The sequence below is a fragment of the Aptenodytes forsteri genome, unplaced genomic scaffold (assembly GCF_000699145.1).
Source record: "Aptenodytes forsteri isolate BGI_AS27 unplaced genomic scaffold, ASM69914v1 Scaffold9, whole genome shotgun sequence".
NCBI lineage: Eukaryota > Metazoa > Chordata > Aves > Sphenisciformes > Spheniscidae > Aptenodytes > Aptenodytes forsteri.
Genome location: NW_008796217.1, coordinates 6,777,008 through 6,798,698, shown reverse-complemented (window position 1 = coordinate 6,798,698; position 21,691 = coordinate 6,777,008). Strand labels below are relative to the sequence as shown.

The 21,691-nt window shown below is 39.7% G+C and overlaps 1 protein-coding gene across 2 annotated transcripts in view; it reads right to left on the bottom strand.

Annotated features, from left to right (window-relative positions):
• The window catches only part of RBMS3 (RNA binding motif single stranded interacting protein 3), a 450,305-nt gene that overhangs the window by 116,944 nt on the left and 311,670 nt on the right, over positions 1-21,691 (bottom strand). For both annotated transcript variants that reach the window (XM_009288628.2, XM_009288627.1), the window contains one exon: positions 18,561-18,640. In XM_009288628.2, the coding sequence (XP_009286903.1) occupies positions 18,561-18,640 (80 nt within the window). The remainder of the gene's footprint in view (positions 1-18,560; positions 18,641-21,691) is intronic.

Here is a 21,691-nt window from a genome sequence, read left to right as displayed (position 1 = left end):
TATACTCTTTACCATTTAGAATGGCTGGTAGCCAAGAAATGCAAACTAACCACGTATGAATGATACAGCTGCAAGGTTGTTCTGCAAAAACAAAAGAACTTTTTGTGGCCTAATAATGTTCCCTGACTCTAATCCATCTATGAACAGATGACTACCGATAACAGCAGCAGCAATGAAAAACCTTCTGGGTAAAAACATCTAAATTGCATAATATGTGGAAATTGTATTATTTTTATAACAATTTAACCTCAAGCCTTATCTGTGTATCTGGTAGACGCTCCCCTCCCCCCAATATCTTGATCTCCTATATACAGGATCCACAAGCAGAAAACATTTTCATGGTGGACTTTACCAAAGTATATTTTAGTTTCATTAAAATTCAATTAAACAACAGAGTGCAATTATCTGTTTACTGGCAAACAGGCAGTCCACATTAGTTCAGCTCTGCTTTGTTGAACTGTATTCAGCTGCTCAAAGCATTCAAATGTTTCATTACGAGATTTCATCAGACACCCCTGGCTCCAGCACCATGGCACAGAAAATGGGATGCACAATGTCCACTGCTCTGCACCTTTTGGCTGCTGCTTTTTAAAAGCTGCCCCTGCTCTCTACAGAAACTGTTTACAAGTATATCAAAGGTTAGGATAGCTTCCTGTATATACGGTTTCCATTATCCACATCTTATCTAGGCTGCTCCCTCCCTCCCTTTTTTTAGCATGGAAAATTGAAAATTAACTGTACTGGCTTTGCTTTTGCCTCACTTCAGTCATAATACCTAAAAAATCAACAGCACTGGTATTTTATACTATATTAACTACATGCAGCCTTACATCCTGGCGTAACTTCCCACCAGCATACACGAAGCCACCCTGCCTCTGCACGGCTGAGCTGGCATCCACATGCTGATGGCACAAGACACATCTGATTGAATTGCCATTGAAACCTGAAACTCCTGATGGAGCCAGAAAAAGCCTTGATCCTGGGAAATGTTTCAAGTGAGCTGTCCCCCTTCCCGATGCAGACAGATCTCAGATCTGAAATGTCATGCACAATTACCCTAGAGTCCTTGACTCTGAATCTCCAAATAGCTCCCAGCATTATGCAGGCTCTCCTCTTCCCCCAGCGACTTTCAGGACCTGACTTTAGTGAAGTACAAGATTCATCCTTCAGAAGTATTGGCTAAAATGAGAACCATGACTAAATCGGAAAAAATATGCAACATTCATTCTTACAAATTAAGCAGCAGAATGCAAACTATTAGGAAACAAATAGTAAGAACGCCTCACTGTGCAGGCAGTCTAAAGATTTCCAGACTACTTTTTATTCAATCCATGTTTGGGACCTCTCTAATTAGGACAAAACCTCCCTCTTTGTGATGGTGGAGCATACAGACACCAGTATTGGGAATCAGGTTTGTATTGTGATTCAGTATTACAATTGTGTATTACAATTGCTGTATCATGTCTGTGTTGTGATTTCTGCACACTGCTATATCACTCTTCTAAATCAAAATCCCATGTAACATCAAGTATCTTCAAATATGTAAATTTGGTCTTAAAACATTAAACCCTCCTGCTGCCTCAGACATGTTGGATAGCCTGTAGGTCAGGACTGGCAGAAGCCAAGTCTCCTTGGCACTACAGGGACAAGGAGGTCGGTGAGTTGTGGACCAGCAGCAGGGGTCTATGTTTCTAAGGAGCCCAGGAAGTAAGGCAGTGAGGTGGTTCATGATATCAAGAGGCCGCTTTGATGGCCACACACATGGGCCACCATCACAGTGGCCATCGGAGCAGTCTTCTGATGCTCCACCTCTCCAAGGAGACCTGGAGCAAGCAGGATCCAAACAGAGGCTGCTGTCCTTCGGGCGGTGTGCCAAAGAGGCACTTCACTGAGCCATGGACTGGATCATTTGGCTTGGCAGGGAAAGGCAACGGATTAAGAAGAGGGACATCTGGGATGACATCTTTGGCACATGAGTCATCACTAGTGCTTGTGTAAATGATGATGGGGTGGAGCCCATGGAGCAAAGTGGCATAGTTGAACTCCTGGAGGTGGGCCCACCGGCATCCCTTATAGGCATATGTTCTCACCCTCACTGTGCCGAGGCAAGAGGGCTGGTCATTCATGTGATGAATGTATTAAGCTCACTGTGCAACACCAGTGATCGCTAGTGCTGGTCTGAGATGGAGGTAGAAAATCACCAGCCAACACCTCCTCCTCCTTGGAAGAAGGCTCAGAGGAGATGGGCACAGGTGAGGTATGTGCTCATGAAGCTCAGGGAAGAATAGAGGGGATGACCACAGCCTTGTAAAGAAAGCCGAACTAAGCTCAACACAAAGGGCACCATAAAGTGGTGCAGATAAGGATAAACAGCACTATCAGTTGAGTGGATCACCTGTTTGTGTAAATGGACTTCCCTGAGTTAATCCAAAAGGCGTGAATGTCCTCCTGAGCTGGCCAGACCAGCATGGAGGAAGTGTCTAAATGTCCTCCTGAGCTGGCCAGACCAGCATCTGCAAGCCTCAGGCCCACATAAAGTATAAAAACTGGACAACTAATACAACAAACTTGGGAAAGAGCAATAGGTTTGAGCCGGTTTCAAGCCACGTGTTCCTTCCCAGCGACAGGGGATGCTCAGCGTCATGATGGTGAAGCATATAGAGACCGGCCCCGGGAATCACGTTTCTATTGTGATTCCACTGTATATAACAATTGCTATATCATGTTTGTGTTGTAGTTTCAGCATATTGCCGTATTGCTCTTCTAAACCACAATCCAACATAATGTCAAATATCTTTAAATAAGTAAATCTGGTATTAAAACATTGAACACTTTTCGTGTGAAATATCTGAAGGAACCTGGTCAGGGAGTATTGGACTCTGACAATCAGAAAAAGTCTCAGGAGGAAAAATGTTTTCTGTGGGCTGTTAAAATTATACTACTTACAATCTAGTGTGCAGAGACCCCAAAATTGCCCCTTTTTATTTTTATACAATGAAAAAACCAATAATCATAACAAAGAATATAAATAGAGTAGATTAGAATCTGCTCTCTCAATGAAGCAGTAACAGCCATGGGAAAGCAGAGATGATGCCGTTAAGTGCCTATTCCCCAACATCCTCTTCCTGTGAGCTCACAAGCCCAAAGACATTCTCAGAACTGTCATCTCACTGCGCATGGAAATGAGCAACCAATTTTAAGGCAAATAGGAAAAAAAAAAAGTATTAGAAAAGAAAGGAGGGGAAGTATTTTAACCAGGAAATTAAACCCAGGATCTAACAAAAGCCTTAAGCATGTTTCTAATTTTGGCAAAGGAGGAGACTCAGCATCTTAAAGACTGTCTTTTTGTCTGGAACAGGCAACAAGCAGTGAAAAAATTTCAACACACAGAAAAAATAATGAAATTGAAGACAAAATAGCATAAGAAAAATCTATCAGGATGTTGAATGCAAGGGAGTGTGCTGAGAACTGGCTGTTTTTAAGACTGACGCAACTTTTAAAAGCTAGCACGGAAGAGGAGGAACTGTTTTAAGTTGATAGATGCTTTAGAGTTCTTAACAAGAGAAAACAGGAAATACCTAAGGAATTGTTATTTTGGTTTTGGCAGATATTAGGGACAGACCTTTAAAGTGCCACAAGAGCAAAAGGATATCCTCTTTGAAAGGAACACGAGTCCTTTTCTAAGAGCTAAGCTCAATTGCAGAAGCCTGTAAAAACGAACTGATGCATGTGAAAGTTAACATTCATGGCTCAATTCCCCATCCAGCTCAGCTGAGATCTAATTCCAAGAGACAGGTATTTCAGCACAAAAGCACATGCCAACAAATTAAAAGCAGTATCCAGATAGAAGATGCAGGCAGCAATGGTCTCAAAAATCAGCACACAATGGTAAAATATCAGGAAACTTAATTCCTTAAAAAGGATTACCTAGGAAAACAGATTTATAATCTCTAAAACCAAAATAAAACCCATCAAAACCATCAAACCAAACACAATCTGACTTTAAGAAGAGTTAATGAGCTTGAACTAAGATGTAGGATTAAAACCCAGATTTCTTTGAGATCCACTAGTGAAAAAGTATATGGAATAGCTACGCATTCATTATTTTTATTATTCTTAGCAGTCCAAACTTCCTACATGATATCAAGCAAATCTTCCCTTCTTCGGTCTCACCTTCCCTGTCATAAAGAATGGCCAAAGATTACTCAGTATATTACCCTGTGAGTTAATTCATTTGTGAGATGCTCAAGCATTAGGGACATTGAATGGAATGGAAATAGATATGCATATTGAACAAACAAAAATGTCCAAAGCATTCAAAGCATAAAAAGAACAGAACTGGTTTTTAATGTAACTGGACATCAATACGCCTCTATAAATTTGGTGATTCAGAGGAGTTCTTAGCTTGTTCAAACAATTCAGATAAATTGATTTTGATGTATCCAAAATTATTGAATTTCATTTGTCTTTAAGAAAAAGATTCAAAACCATCCTTCAAAACCTCGTCAGATGTTAGAAAATGAACTTTGCTCTCTCACCCAGCTGCTCTTTTGCTCTTTAAATAGAAGGTTCAGACTTGGGAGACTACTGCTGTTCAGGACAAAAATCAAGCATGTTCTTAAAATTTGAGTAAGGGTTATTTAAGTATGTACTAAGAAACCTTTCTCAATCAAGGTCATCAATGACATTTCAGGGGGAAAAAAACCCCAAACATATATATATTTATACACACACACACACAATCCTATGAGAATCAGCTCTGATGAAAAATGGGCTTGCCAACAATTCTGGCATGTCAGATGGGACCACAACTCAAATTTTCCCAGATTGGTAGGCTTCATCTACAAAAATCAACAATGCAAGGCATATTCAGTCAACATTTTTCACACATATCAGAGCTCAAAAAGCCCACGCAAAGCACACAAAGCAAGACAAGTAGCTGTCATACGGATTTAGCTCCAATGATACAAACTTGTTATCAAACGAGGTTATCAGACAACAGAAGGTTTCTCCTGTCTAATCTGTCACAGCGTAAAACGTTAAGCAATTCTGACTCTGCAATGAGAAAAGGACAGCAACGGATAGGATCTAGGTCCAAGCCATTGGCACCCAGTCTGCCTGGGTGGAGGAATCTGTGCCATGTCATCAGCCGGCAAAACCCTTCCTTCAGGAGCAGATAAGTGACAAGATGCAGACGGTGTCTGATTTAGTGCTGCAGGCACAGGACATGTAGATGCAGGACTGTATTTACAAGAAGTTCAGTACAGCTGAGGCTGCTCAAAACCCACGGAGGAAATTTTTGAAATGCTGGCATGAAAGAGACGGTGACAGCAAGGCAATGCTAGCTGCAGGGAAGACACACTGCACTAAGCCTGCTGGGAACAGGAAAGAGTGATGGACAACCATTTTATTAATCAAGATACTCTCTCCAAGGTGCTCAGCAGCAAGGAAGTGAGATGCAGTCAGTTGTTCTTCAAGTAGTTGCTCGTGCAGATTAAGCTTGTTCTTACCAAGAAAGTAGGAGGTTAAGAACCACTAAAGAAGTAACAAAATGAGGATTAAAACAAAGAGCAAACCTACAGTATTTCTAACAGCTGCGGCTCTTTCACAGAAAGCATGCACTGTGGAGTTTCCACTGTGGTACCTAACAAAGATCTGTCTGCTCATGGGTCTGGTGGAAGGATTAACATCCTAAGTAACCGGGTGACATCTCTTCCCCGACTGATCTTTCTCTGCCACATCCCCCTTAGATGGTGTACATAAACCGTCGACAGACCCATAGCTGGAATCCATCAGCTGTGTTAGATAACGGAGTTATTCTGATTTCTTAACTAGTGTTTGTAAGTTCTGACAGCCGCATTTAATTTTATTAAATGCACTTGTGCTGGCTAAAGCCTTTCATGATGCCTCCTTAGGGCTCTATTACAGGTTTCAGATTGAGACTGGACTGTTTGGGATTCATTGTGTTCCTGGAAAAAGGGCTAGATTACAATGGCAGTTTTGCACAGCAGTTACCACTAGTCTCTGCCTGTATTGCTCTTCCCCTGCAGAAGGTTAGAAACATGAAAATAAATAGAATTAAGTTTGTGTTTGTTATTAGAAGATGTGCCGCAATCAGGCGGAAAGGTTTTCATGTTCACTGCTAGGTGTGGGATCTGATGCATGAGAAACGGTAATGAGGTAACAAATTAGCCATTGATTCAGACCCGCCAGTGGTGACTGAAAACCATTATGTGGTGACTGCTCTTTTTTGGGGGGTCTGTTTGAAGTATGTTGGTGGTCCTCATGTATTTCCTAGGAGAAAAACATCTGCTGAACAAAACTCACTATCAAAATCAATATAATTAGCATCTTTTTCAAACTCTCGGTTTAAAGGAAGGGGGGATCTTTTTCCTGATCCTAAGTTGATCTTTCTTGTGTGACAAATAGAAGCTTTCAGCTTCCAAGTTGTTTTTGTTGGATAAAGAAACAGTTTTATTTCCCAGGCCTGACAGTCTGGCTCCATCTATTAATTTTCATACACTTGGTTATATTATTGTTGATTAATGGTCGATAGTTTCAATTAAGCCTAAAAGACTTTAATACCTAAGTATCCATGCAATTTAATGGGACTGACGTGCCTCTCACTCAAACTATTTAAAAAAATGCCCACGATGTTAAATTAGGAACAGATACTGGAGGACTAGCACGCAGCCCACTTACAAAATAAGCCTCCTGTACGTCACTACTCTGACGTCCAGAAAAACCTCCTGGAGTCAAAGATCACACAAAATGGTCAGAACAGAAGAATCCTCAGTCAGCCCTCTCCTTATGTACATTTTTAGGGTGCTGAACATTTTTTACTTTTCCAAAGCCAGCAAACATGCAACATCTTGGGAAAAAAAACTTTAAAATTAAACTTAGACACGTTCCAATATCTTCAGTATTTTCCATCTTGAACTATTACTGTCCCATCTACATCTTTTATCTTTTTAGCACTGAAATTAAATCCCACTTTGGATGAAATGCTTAGTACACAATGATAAAACCAGCAACCTGGGTCATGAGATGCACAAAAGGACTGTATCTGGTTGAAACTACAGGCAGGCAAAACATACACTTACATAAACGAAAAACTGCCTACAAACACCTCAATCACAAAAAATCGCATTTAGGATTTTTAATTACTATTTTTTCTTACGCTATATGCAGTATGCTGAAACACAGATAACTCACATGGAAAAGGAAAAACTGCTCAACCTAAACTTGCATCCACCACACACTACGCCTGTTGGAATCACAGTCTCCTAAGGCAAAGGCAAGTTTCTTGGTGCTGCCACTCACACGCAGGGAGAATACTCTGCTTTTAGAGAATCCAGCTCACTTTTCCCTGGTTTCTATTACAGCCACCCTTGGGGCTAGTCTGAAATAAGATAAATTAGAGATGAAAATAACCAATGACATTAACTCCTGCATCAGTGGAAGACAGAATCTCACAATATATTTACTCCTCTGCTACCAGGCTTCTTTTAAAAATCCCAGATACTGAGGCTTTCACTACACTGTAATGTAAAACTCAGCTGGTGGAGAATTTCTTGAAGGAGAGCGCTTTGGAGGGCAGGTGCTCACTCATGGAGTTGTTATAGTGGGTGAGCTTGGAGGGGGAAATCCAGACAAGAATACAGTTAGTAGGCTGCTGGGCCTTATTTTCTTAATTTGAATACATACTTCAAAACTTTATAATGACAGTTCTGAACTACAAAACTTTACACTCGATCACAAAGTTATGGTATTTATTGAAGCGGGGGGGAGAGAGCAGGAGGGGAAGGGGAAGGGGAGGGGAAGAGGGGAAAGGAAGAAAGGAAATGAAAAGGGAAAGGGAAAAATGAAAAGGGAGAAGAAGGAAAGGGAAAGGGAAAGGGAAGGAAAAAGCCAGCGGAAAAAAAGGCTCAGAATCAGTGAATTCACAGTGTAATCAGTAATCTAATTGAGGAAGATGCTGACTGTATTCAGCATCTTCTGAATACTGGAACTGAAGAGCCACCCATGACAATTGGAACATTTTTTGTTAGGGTTTTTTTGAAATGGAAAGTCTTACGTGAAGTAAGGCTTGTAAAACTTGGCCTTTGAAAAGTATTTTCTCATGCCATATCCGTGCAACCGAAAAGTTAAATTACTCCTTTCCCCCTCCTCTTTCATTTTTTGGTTTCTTTTTCTTTGCTGAACAGCAGCAATTCTGGAAATACTATATACTTAAGGATTATATATAGGGTGTGTGTGGGGAAATGCTACATATAAAATGCTGTTTTAATGAGCTTTAACAAAAAGGATAAATGTAGAATCAGACATCCAGCACCTTTCCCCTCCCTCTTGATGTCTCTTACATTGTAGAAGGTAAATTGCAGACATACCATAGACACTAAGGCAGTCCTAGTAAAATATAGGCTGGTTTGCCCCTCTTTCAAGTTCCTGTGATTGAACTTGAGAAAGACCTTTCTATGATCTTGTGATCAAATGCTGCCATTCAAACAAGAAAGACTAACAGAAATGGCCAAGAAATGAGGCTTTTACAGCTGCTAAGGACTGCTGACCAGCATAATGACATTGTTGTTGTGACTAAAAAAGAAAAAAATCAAATAAAATGTTAGCCTCCTGCTTTCCCAGTGCTTTCAGGCTGAATTGCTTTTCTCTGCTGTGCAGTACCATTTGAGGAGGAGAAGGGGGAGAGAGAGACTTCAATTACGCAAGAGGCTCCTGGTATTCAAAACATATGGAAACTGCTGTTGTGATACCGCTCACCTTATTTTTTCTGGATGAATCACAAAGGGAAAGATCTTCACATGCTACTTCAGACACTTCATGCCACTTCACGCTCTTGGGAGGGAGCCCCGCAGAAGAGTCCTCAATGCTCCTCTGGTGGCAGGGAAAGGTTTACTTTTGCAGGGAGGGAGGGAGGGAGTGAAAGTGGCAGAACGGCAAGACCGGTAAGGTAGGACAGGCCCCATATACTCCTTTCCCCTTACATGTGCCTTCCCTCTCTCATTACACTCCCTTTCTTGCTACACAGTCCTTCCTAAAGGCTCCAGCGCCAAATTTCTCCCAAAACGCTTAAGAACACACCAAGCACCTGCAGGCTGTCTTCTGTTCACAAAAGCAATCAGAAGTTCGGATACATATCCTCTCTTTCAAGCCACCTAATTCTTCGTAAGCTCTGCCAGTAAAAATGCATTTGGAGAGACATCTCCATACCAGCCCTGATGGAGCAAACCATCAGGGATGAGAGCCACCACTTAGGGATGAGAGCCTCCATAAGGCTGTCTGCTGCCCAAGCGTGCTCGAAGGCAGCAGCCGCTGTGTCCCCATTAAGCCCTGCAGGCAGCGCAGACCAGGCACACGTCACCTGGCCGCTTACTGATTTACAGTGGCATTTCAAAACATGTGAAAAATCAATGCTCCAATTTGGCCTTTCAACAGGCCAAGCCCAGAGGCCTCCACTTCTGGCTGAAATATGGATATCCAAAGGAGTGTGTCAAAAAATATCCATTTGTACATTGTTAAGCTTCAATAAAACTTTTTTGTTCAGGTTAGCTGGAATTTACGGGGCAAAGGTTTAGACTGAAACTTCTGACTTAAACTTCTCTATACTTCGAATTTAAAAATGTTTAATGAGAAAGCAACTGGAAAAGTGTGAGGGTGGGAGGAAGGAGGAGGAAAGGAAGAATTTTTCTATGAAAGGGCTGAAAGGGAAATAATTCCCCTCAGTTATAAAACTTTTTTGTTCAGGTTAGCTGGAATTTACGGGGCAAAGGTTTAGACTGAAACTTCTGACTTAAACTTCTCTATACTTCGAATTTAAAAATGTTTAATGAGAAAGCAACTGGAAAAGTGTGAGGGTGGGAGGAAGGAGGAGGAAAGGAAGAATTTTTCTATGAAAGGGCTGAAAGGAAAATAATTCCCCTCAGTTAAAAAAAAAAAGATCATGTAAACCACTTGCTGGATATTATTGAGCATAACACACCATGAGTTCAAGTGGTTAGTTTGTGCTCGGCTAGATTGATACCCTTGCTCAAGTTAGCTTTTTAAATGAGTTTTAAACTAGCTGGCTCAGGTGTGACAACACTACGCTGCAGCAGTAGGGCCTGCAAAGCAGATGTACTCCATCATTTAAAGTGTCCTGAAGGGACTAATAAAGTAATGCAGGAGAGGAAGAAACAGGAGGAGTTGTGCCACTGCTGGCCACAGTTGATGCAAAAGCAGAATTCCTCCCTGAAATCTGAATCATGTACAAATGACTTTACAATGTTCCACATTGTTTCATGCTCTGATTTGCATGTTTTTATTTGTTTGTTTTGCTTTGTTTTAAATTGCCAGCCCTTTAGACCTAAACAATCTGAAATTCAAGCTGTGAATCTTTCTGGCTCATAAATTTTGCCTGCCATAACACCTGCGCAACTCGTCTGTCTCGACTTGGATTTTACAAGTGCATCCAAGGAACAGCACTGTCCCTGGACCAGAAACTTGTCGACACTTCTCCCGCTGATGTATGAGGCACGACAGAATTCAGTGCACATGCTCTCAGCTGTGCTGTTTACACAGCAGGAACATATAGAAGAGACTTTTTTGTTCATAAGCAAATATATCTGCCTTTGCATATAAAGGGAATGGATTTGTTGAATTAGAAGATTTACATAGTCACTCTTCAAAGCAAAAATACACTTTGAGCTAAAAGAAAAAATGTATATATTAAAATTAGTTTAGATAAACTGTGACACAGTTCATTACCACTAGATATTACAAATGAGAAAGGAATGCAATTCTCCATTTATGCTGCAGACTTCTGGAAATCTTAGGAAAGATATGACAGGTGATACTGCGACAGAAGGAAACAAGGAATGATCTTTTCTCATTTATATGCCGTATTGTTCTCTAACTTCAATCTTATAAACCAAGTGAAAGATCTTAATCCAAACTGCAGTAATGCTGTTTTATACATCACAACCTGAATACCTGCAATACCACAAACAAACTGATCTTATGCGTTTTTTATTACTTCCAGTTACAAAGTAATAAAAAAATCTGTGAAAGAATTTCTCATTAATTATAAAGCCAGATTACAAAAGTCAGTATTTCATAATATGGTTATTTAAAATACAAAAAGATATGGTTCTTTTCCTAAGAACTTATAGAGCAGTACAAGCTCAAATAAAACAAACATAAATATTTAGCACATCAGATCTTTGAGACCATCCCCATCATCAACATCTTTATGTATTTCTGGAAAAGAAGGCCTTAAAAAATGTCAGCACTCCGTCTTCTCTCACACAAATTCCCTGAAGAGCCCAAACGACTTGATTTAGCACTGATAACACACCTCCTAATATCTGAAATACAAATTAACCCAACTCACATTCCTCCAAGAAATAAGTGCATATCAGCTATTGGGGTTTACCAGGTAAACATCTCATTCTGTATCCTGCTAGTTAAAGGGAGTCTTTGTTTGAGCTAAATGGAAATGAGATCAAGTCTTGAGTAGACAGGGGAACTTTTTTCTTCTAGTAAGTATCACCTAGCTTTAAAGAATATACAATCTTCAAATTCCAAATCTAGGAAATTTGGAATGGATCTTTGCAGCAGGACATGGAATGTGTGCTATGAAACCAGAAGCATCTACACAAATGTCAGCACAGCAAGGACAACTGAAGGTTACATAAATATAATTCTAGAGGGAAAAAAAAGGAGCTAAAGATGGAGAAACCTGTATTGTTTAGTGATCAAAAATGACACACTTCACATTTGAAAGTCTCAAGAATGCCATGAAGTATCAACACAAGTATCATCCGACTTTTAAAGGCTGTCTTTGAAAGGAAGGAGACAGTCCAAGAAACACTTGATTGCAGTTGAAATCACAACCTATTGGAGATCTACGGCTGAAGAGTCGGTACAGGCTGGATTAACTACAAGCAATACTTGGCCAAGTGCCAGAAGGAGGGCAAAGCCAGGAGCCTCCGCTGGTGGTGTGTGACAGCCATGGCTCTAAAAGGGAGAGCAGAACATGCAGCACTGAGGCTGGCGAAAGCACAAAAACCTGCATGAGCCACAAAACAAAGCCACAGAGACCTAACCAGGGAACTGCTTTCGAAGCAAAAGGTTTTGTATTTTCTACTAATTCAGTACCCATCCTGTAGTTTCTTGGTTAGAAAGTCCATCTTTATGGCCTTCTCCTGCAAAATCTATGTGATCTTAACCATTTTGTGATGTCCAAAAAATGAAACTCTATTTCCCTAGGGATACCCTCTTCTGACAGCTGCGTATACCACCGAGGCACCTCTTAACATCCAACAAGACCCAGGCAACAGGTCCACGAGCCCATTCTGCACTGAGCAGTTTGTCAGAGAGACCTGAGCTGGGGACTGCCGCCTGCACACTGCTGAGGACGTGGGACGCACCTGGGGTCCAAAGCAGGAGGAGTTACAGTGGCCTTATGGTCATCATCAGGCAGGACAATAACAGAAGGAATTAAAGATTTTAACTGTCTGTCAAAGATGAAGACTGGGAACTGACGGCAGTTAAAAGGATGTTTAGAAGGTTCGAGATGTAAAAGAAATTTCTGTTAACAATGAGCTGAACACACGCATTCGTGGAGCACAGAAAGTGAAAGATAATGGCGATTCCATAAAAAATGACAGCCAGGAATTGGAAACAGGATAAAGAAATAGAAAGTTTGTTAAACAGTTATTTTTTTACAAAGGTCTTTACATGGATCGTATTTTCTGATACAGTAGGGAAGGATTTATATACTGCAGTCAGCAGATAACAATGAAAATATTTAAAAAACTGAATTCTTAGAAGGTAGACAATATAAAAGATTCAGATAACATTAACATCATATATGTTAAAGGAACTGAGGGTCCAAGTGAGGGAATTTGGGTTTTTTGAATAAAGATCATTTCTGAGGATAACAATATGTAAAAGAAAAAACCTTTTTTAAACTAGCTCCACCGAGTATTACCAGTATCAAATCTAGCAGAATGCCCTTTATTCTGTTTAAGTTCTCTGTAGCACTCAACAAATGTTTTAAGCTAACTACAAATCAATACCTAGTTTTTACCTTTGGCTGCTGTTTTGTCTTGTTTAAAATGTCAAATACATATATATAGAGAGAGAGATACAAAGACATGGATATTTATACTAATGTATTACTTACCTTGATAAAACGAGGTAAACTCCCCAACAATATAGTTTTGGAAGAGTTTTTCAGCATTTTATGCATATAAATGAAGAGACAATGAAACAAAAAGATAAAGCACCAAACTAAGAGAAAGGGGCTAAAAAGTTATCAAACAAACCATTTTAAGTTCATTCATTCAGAAAAACAATTTACAGCATCACTAATGACAAACAAGATATCATTTGTTCATCCACTAAGAGAAAAAGAAAAACAGTGTAAAATGTTGCTACTATCCGTTGCACAGTTAACCCTCAACTGGAATACTGTTTTCTCATGACCATTTTAGCCACAATCTCCTAGAAAACATGTTGCTCTAAATACATTATTCCATGTTCTAAGTCTACTTCTCTGAAGCAAAGATTTGAATTTGAAAGTATTTGAATTTACTCTCCATGGTTGGAGAATCTAAAAGATGAACTAAGAGAAATATTTAAACTAAGGAGAGAGGCAGAAAATATCCATTCATTCTGGTGAAATGAGTCTGTAAAAATGCAGTGCTTGGGCCCTTTTCAAGAGAAAAATCACGGCCAATAATGATTAAAGCAAGATATGAGGTATTTGCAAATACATCTGTATTGTTGCAGATAATTTCTTTCTATTTAAGAGTTTCTGCTCTAGTAAAAGTCAGTCCCAAAATGCCACAGTCACTTGTTACTTGTGGGGTTCTTAACCTACACAAGAACAGTACTTCCCTCTTCTTTCTTTTTGTCAGATATTTGTAACCTGGCATTAAAAGCCACACAGAGCTACTGTGAAAGAGGAAGATTCTTGACCATGCATTGTAGCACTCATGTGTCTCACTTTCTTGAAGTTCTCCCTGAGATAGGAATTGGCCCAATGTCCTCTGACAACTAAAAGTATTTACAAAGCAAACGAAATTTAGCAAGTACTATAATGACTAGAAAATGCTGTGAGGGAGCATAACAGACATAACAGCAGAGGATAATTACTGCAATTGAGGCATGTTCCTGTGAAATTCTAGAGAGAAAAGTAAGTACTCATTAAGTCTTTGCATTTATTCAAAAAGAGAAAATTAAGTTTTTTAAAGACATCCAAGGATACTGGGAGCTAAACAAAAACTCTTGTCCCCTAAGCTTGCCCATCCAAAGAGAAGTCAATTTGTTACTGACAGAAAAGCTAGGAATTTTTACTTTAATTCAGTGATTGTAACGTGATAGATTAGTAGTATTATATAAGAAGTCCCCTATTCACCAACAAAAAGAGATGCAACACTGAAAGACTGAGGATGAGCTACCTTCATCGTTAATAGTGCCCTTCATATCTTGATGGAGATGTACAGTGCTATAGTCTGATGCATTAATTTGCTGACTTCTCTTCCGGAATGGCAATACGGGGCCTATACAATTAGTTTCACATGGGGTGCACTCTCTATAGGAAGAAAATATACCCAGTAGGCCCTGGTCTGTTTATCTCAGAAAAGCAGTGCTGATAAAGGGAAAACAAAAACAAACACAAAAAAAAATACTAAAAAAAAAAAATCACTCAAAGCTACTCAGAATATTTATGAAGTTCACATGGAATCTGCCAAGCACTGAGAGTTTGCAGATTTCTGGAGACAACTGTACTTTCTGTCTGGAAGAAATGCAAAGATATTAACTAATTATCTATGGGACAACCAATTATTTTGTAGTGTATATTTAAGACTGAACATCATGAAATGCTTATTAGTTGAGCAAGCAGGGCAGTGGAGCAATTCCCTTTGGAATGGAACGAAGCCAAGGAGTTGGACAGGGAAGCACCCTTAATGAGAATAATTCATTAACATAGACACAATACTGCTCAATTTACCTAGGCATTACACATCTGACAGGAAAATGTTTCAAGTGCCAGAAGATAACATTTACATTGTCACTGGGTTGAAGCAGAGTGGTCTGGAGCTGGAATTGCTCAGCTCTACAGTTTTTAAGAGACAACAGACAGTAGTTGAAGTTAGAAAGTCAAACAAGGAATGATATATTTTTGCCTTGGGAACACGCAGAATACAGAGCCTCCAGAGTGCCCTGTGTGCCCTCCTTTCCTTGCAGATGCAACACTGCTTTACCCTTTCCTGCCATATTGTTGGCCTGGGTCAGCTTAGATGTGTGACTCCTGGCTGGGCTCAAACGCCCAGGTACACAACAGTGACTCTCCTTTAATTTCTGTCTTATTTCCAACAAAAAAAATACATCCCATTAAATTTACATCTCATTTGCCAAGGAAACACTAGTTGGGAAAGAGCTCTGTATTCAAAATGAATGTTTGAGATAACTCTTTGGGAGGATATAACTAAGTCACGGTCCATGGTTTATTCATTGTGAAAGCCAGAGCCTTGGTGCCCAGTCTTTCTGATGGGCTGTTCAGCATCACGTGAAAACTACCTACTCCAGTCCTCCTTCCATCGTGACTTGGTAACCAGGCACAACCGCCCCCACAGTACATGAACATTTTATCCTACAGACATGGTATTCCCACACACATACATCCCACTGTGTCACCAGGATCACATCTCAGGGAACACAGCTGGGGAAGACAGCATGGATGGCAGCTAGCTGCCAAAACGGTTTGTCTGGTCCACAATCCCGCTGCCTCAGGAACCAGGGTAGTACAAAATGGCTTGCAGCCAGGCTGATTTCTTTCCTGATGGGCCTCATGCAACCTTCTATTAGTTGGCAATCCAGAGCTTCGATGAGAGGAGATGTGGACAAAAATGTAAAACCATCCCAATTCACTGCTATGCCTGAAAGAAATTCAGCTGAAAATCCTAAATCAATTTAATTTAACCCTAAAAGGATTGATTAATTTTCTCTCGCAGTAAGATCATGTCTTTAAGCAGTAGAGGTTAATAACAGATAGTGTTGCATACTTCCACTAATGTTGTCCAGTTCCTCATTTTTTAACTGAAATCCATAAAGAGGTCACAGCAATAACTAGACATTATTTTCTTTCTATGCCAATTACTGAGATGCTGGGAGGATAATTTTCAGACTCTGATTGTGGTTTTCCAAGTACACTAGGAGACTTGATTTTCCTTCCTTCTTCATGCAGAAAGATAAGCAACTGCCAGGAGGAGGATAAAGCAAGACGCTTCTATCTTTGCTGAGAGGCTTAAATACAGGTTCATAGCACAGATGTATAAACTGAGTAGAAGCTCTAACAGGAAACTACGTCAAGAAGAAGAAACTAGGACTGAGTGTTTTTTGCACTGGATCAAAGGTAAATGAACATGAGTGGCCAGTATCACTTGAATCGACCCAACTGCTCAAGTGATTATGTTTGTCCTCTGGCTTCTTAAGAAGAGGAATGAATACAAAAAATCTTTTAAATACAGATTTGAAGAGTGCCCTACTCTAATAATGAGGCACAAATATTCTCTTTTATGTGGATCAAATACCCTATGGTTATTTCTAATTATCTGTGTTTGGAGCTACAAAAGCTGTCCTCCAAAAATGGAGGACAAAATGGGATCTTACAGATACCTAGTGCATAGTTGAGTGAGTTCAGTTACTGGTTCAGTGGCTTTGCCCCAAGCTGCATTATGCTTTATCTGCATCTGAACGGTACTCAGGTAAATTAAAACTCTTAAAATCGTCACTTCCCAGCTCATCCTTGCAACTAAATGCCATCTGATCACAACAATCACGAGAGAAACATAGTAGACAATTTTCCCACATGGACACCTTCTTCAGGAAACTAAGAGCTGATTCAAGTCCTTTAATTGAGAAAGCAGCAAAAGTTATAACCATTAAAATCCAATTTCAGTGCATCTCTTGGAACAAAAGTAAGTAATCATGCTATCTTATCAAGACTCCTATTTTGATGTCCCACATTGTTCATGTTGAATACCCGGTATATTCCTGACTAATTTAAAAATTTAAAAAAAAAAAAAAAAAAAGAAAATTATTTTCAACTTCTAGCTTTCATTCTTTAACATGTAGCCTTTTTGTCTCAAGCAGGCACTGTACGAATATTCTGCTTTATTTCTGCTCAGATGATGTGTCCTCTCTGAGACAACCGGGAATGTGACCGTGGAGCTCACAGGGTTATAATGACGAAGCTGCACTTACTGATTCCTTGCTATTCACACTCTTTCCATTGGGTGTTGCTATGATATTAAACAGATGATTACTACTGGGACTCAATGTATGCATACAGAAAGGCATGCCAAAGGTTTAAGGTCTCTGCCTATGTTGTTTTGCCCATTGTTCTATGCAGCCTGGGTCTGCTGTACTTCAAAAAGTTGGTGTTGTACTTGATTAGTTGGCGTTGAGAAAAATTGTCAGTGACTACTTTTGAAAAAGAAATCCATAAAATGGAGTCTTCCATCTTATACGAAAAGTTTTATAGTCTTTCATGAAGGTGATCTGGCTAAAATTTATATGTACATTGCAGCATTCAATTACTGTACACAGTAGCTGTGCAGATGGCTCTCTTTTAATTAGAGTATTTAGTGCATCTTCTGCATAAAGAACCAGGCAATGAATAAAGAGGAATTTAATGAAAGTAACCAAAAAAGGAAAGTTTAATGGAAGTTAAAAATGAAAAAAAAAAAGAAGATAATAACTTAGGACACAATTCTTGCAAGGATTTCCTGCTCATTGAAGGTAGCTCTTTAGACAATCTGAGGGAGAAATCTTTGCAGATTCGTGGCCTTGGGGAGGTCTTGTCAAGCACTAAAAATCAGACAACTGATCACTAAACTTTGCACAGCTGATGACCACATAGATGACAGCTGAAGATTTCAAAAGCAAGATACTGGCTGGAACCGGGCTTTTGACGTGGCATGGACACACCACTGAATGTATTCTATGCGTATCATCAGAAAATGGCAGGATTACATTAAGTTATGACAAGTACAAATAGTATAAAATCACTTCATATTTGAAATATCCTCAGTTTTACTAGTAACACTAACTAGTAACACTATCTGGTAACGGTAAAGAATACAAAGCTAATACAACCTGAAATCCTGGCTATTTTTTAACCTGTAATGCAGTTGTTGATCTAGTTATATTTCTAGGCTGTTAGAAAAGCACCAGCATTTACTTATGTGGCCTTTACTCTAATTGGAGAAAAATCACACACAATATATGCATTAAAAAGGAAATAATGCAGTAAGACAACATGATTTTTATATGTACTTAAATTTACTACTGTCAAACATAAATGCTTGAATATTACTAACTTGGACAAGGAAGAAGTTGTTATGGGTCATAAATGATAGGCTTCAACCAGGAAAGCTGTACGCCCTCTTAGCAGGGCCAGTAATACAAGCCACTCTCAACATAAATTCCAGCATTTCTATATTCTAAACTCTTCAGTGAATTTTAAATTTCATAATTATAGCTAGACTTACCTGGTAGACCGGGTGGGGTTTTCAGATATTTGCCATTAAAATGCTGAATTACTACTTCACATTTTTCTGTAGACTCCATTCTGGAAAAGAGAAGAGGGTGGGATGGGGGAAGAGGCAATATGTGTTACTAGACTGTGATGAAAGTGCTCAGTCAGCAAAAACAAAAAGCAAAAGGAGAAAAAAAGGACAAGCACAGATGCTGAGAGAAATCTTCAAAGCTGTTCTTGCTGATTTCTGCAGAGAAACTGGTTGAGCTCATTATGGTACGGTGTGGCTTGCAAGAAGGACCTGCCACCCTCAAAGCCTGCAGCTGCGCTCCCGGCTGTGTGTGAGCCACAGTAGTGTCAATGAACAGTCCCCTTTTGGCTCCAGGGATCACCCTGAACAAGGACATTCTTTATGCTCTCACGTGCTGCTTGGAAAGGCAAAGGACGTATTTCTAGATTCCTTGTGCACCCAAAATAACTTTAAATGGCATGAAAAAAAATACAGGATTTGGAGAAGAAACCAGAGGATTAAGCAACAATTATTAAGGATTACAATGTTAAAAAAATAACCTGCAAAGACAGATTGTATAGCAAAACCAGAGACAACGCATATATGCCTATTACAACATAAAGCCAAATTTTGGGTGAAGACAGTAATTTACATGTAACACTGGTAGGTGAAATGCCTTACTGTTCATCTTATATGACCTCAAGATAACTTTAAGCACTGAGACATTAAAGCATTAACAGTGAACTGGTACATATATTATTGAAGAAACTGTAAAGAATACAAAGCTATTAGTCAAATCCCAAACCATGGTTATACCACATCTGGGAATTCACCATTCTTTCAGGTCTTGTAAATCGACTGCACGCTAGTCCAGAGAACAGTTGACTTTGCTACAGAGTGGGTACAGAAACTCTGAAGAGAGGAAAGAGAGAAATGGAAAGCTAATAAGCAAGCAAAAAGAAAAATCATACCGCTTTTGTTTTTCTTAGTGTTTAAAAAACATGTTCAATGCTCCTTCAACACACCAGTGCTTACCTCCAGGTACTCTCCGCAAAATAACTCCACTGACATAAATACTGCTTAATTCTCACCAGTCTAGATCTTTTTAAAATGAATTTATCTACCACCATTCCTGTCACATGGTTTTGGGAAAGAGTAACATGCATTCTGCGTGGCTCACATAGAGTTCAGAGCAGCAGTTTGTCTCCTGGGGTACAAGTTTGCCCGAGTTCAAAGGACCACCCCACCACCCACAAAAAAAAAAAAAAAAAAAAAAAAAAAAAAAAAAAAAAAAAAAAATTTAAAAAAACCCCCCAAAATCCTGATTGCCTGATTAATTCTCTGTGCAAGTGAAAGTCTTTTGTCAGTTTGTTTCAGGTGGAATCATTAAAAATTGTTCTTTCCAGGTTGTATCACTGTATATCATGTGGGCTGGGCCATTTCTACAAGCACAAAGACAGCAACTTAGATTGTTCACTTTGGCTTCATTCAGATTTAACTAAGCGAACGTCTGCACTGAGCCTTTAGAGACTCTTGTCTGTGAAAGAATAAATGCAATAAAAGTCTGTTTTCTGTAGCTGCAGGCGCTTAGTGTCAAACCATGTTATGTTGCACCACACAGCAGTGACAATTTCATTTTAATACATGGGGTACATTTTAACAAGCCAAAGCAGTCCCCGCAAAGAATGCAATATATAAGCTGCCAAGTGAAAGAGACTCAGTGCACTTTATGCATTTTATGTGGGAAGAGAATAAAAGTGAAACCCACAGTGTTCTGGGATAAAAAGGCCATCATTCGAATAGCACTCTGAAAAAGAATGTGCACATTTTCTTCTCAAGTTGCACAATTAACGGCTCTCAAACACCATTGCTAGCTATCTGTAATCTGGCACACGCTTCGCTTGAAACCGACACTGGCATTATCGACTCAGTTTGAAAAGGCGGCACAATAGACAAAGCCGTCTATACACGTTCCCTTCAGATGTCTTGCTGAGTAACAACCGCATCCATCCCTCGCCTCCCCTACCTCAGTCCCCGCGTGCTTTCTGCAACGTGTGCCTGTGGGGTAGGCCTTCCTCCCGGCCACACCGAGGCGGGCCCGGCAGCCGCTAGCTAATCAGGCCTGCATCTATCCCAGGGCCACCTAGGGATGAACTATAATTTTCTCTTGTCCGCAATACCTGTTTTTTTAGAAATAACCCTTTCAAATTGTGTGCTTCAGGCTGGTTAGCTCACTGACTGACTGGGAATTAGGGGTACAGAGCAACCAGATGTATTACTAAAATTGTCTGATACTTGCCACCACAAGACCCCGGTTTTAGTTTAGTTAAAACTCTGATCAACATCAACCACGTAGGTGGCAATTCCTATAGCGGGTGCCTACCCATAAGGTGAACCTATCTGCACACATCGATTCAGACATTCCTCTTTCTGTTCTTACTTGGTTTAGCCATAAAGACTAGCCATACCTGGGAAGAGGCCCAATAAAAATATACTTTTCTTAGGTCCACACGAATAAATTCTACCTACTTTTTCTTCAAAAAGCTGTGGCACTCCTCTATTGTAGAATGTGCTTGGAAACTCGGGGGAGATGGACAAAATATGCTTTTTGTCATTAATTTATTCTCATCTGAGATAGAAATGTTTCAAAAAGTTGGTTGGGACTGGTATTTAATACAAATGTCATTAAGAGATATGTTCCATGTTAAAAGTTAGCCTCCAGGGGACAGCTTTTCTACAAAAGAATGTCATTGGAGCACAGGTAAACTTGAGGGAAAAGCACTCTTAAATCTGTTTTTTTAGTGTTGGGGTTTTTTTCACAATTGATAGAACAAAAATGTGGCAAATGACAATATTCTGGAGAAAAGATAAAGATCTCAGATACTTCAAAACCCTCTGTTGAAAGATACAGATATTCAACTCACCTGCTGGAAAGGGGAGGATACCAGCTTCACATGGTAATAGAAATTTGCTTCTGATCAGATCATTCACAAAGTATCATTTTCAAATTCCCTTCAACAGTATGTTTTTGGTGCTGATCCTAAGAGGATCTTAGATAATAATTCATGTTTAAATGCAATTTGGAGAGAACTATAACGCTTCCGAGTATTATATTGAATCAGGAAATGCACTGC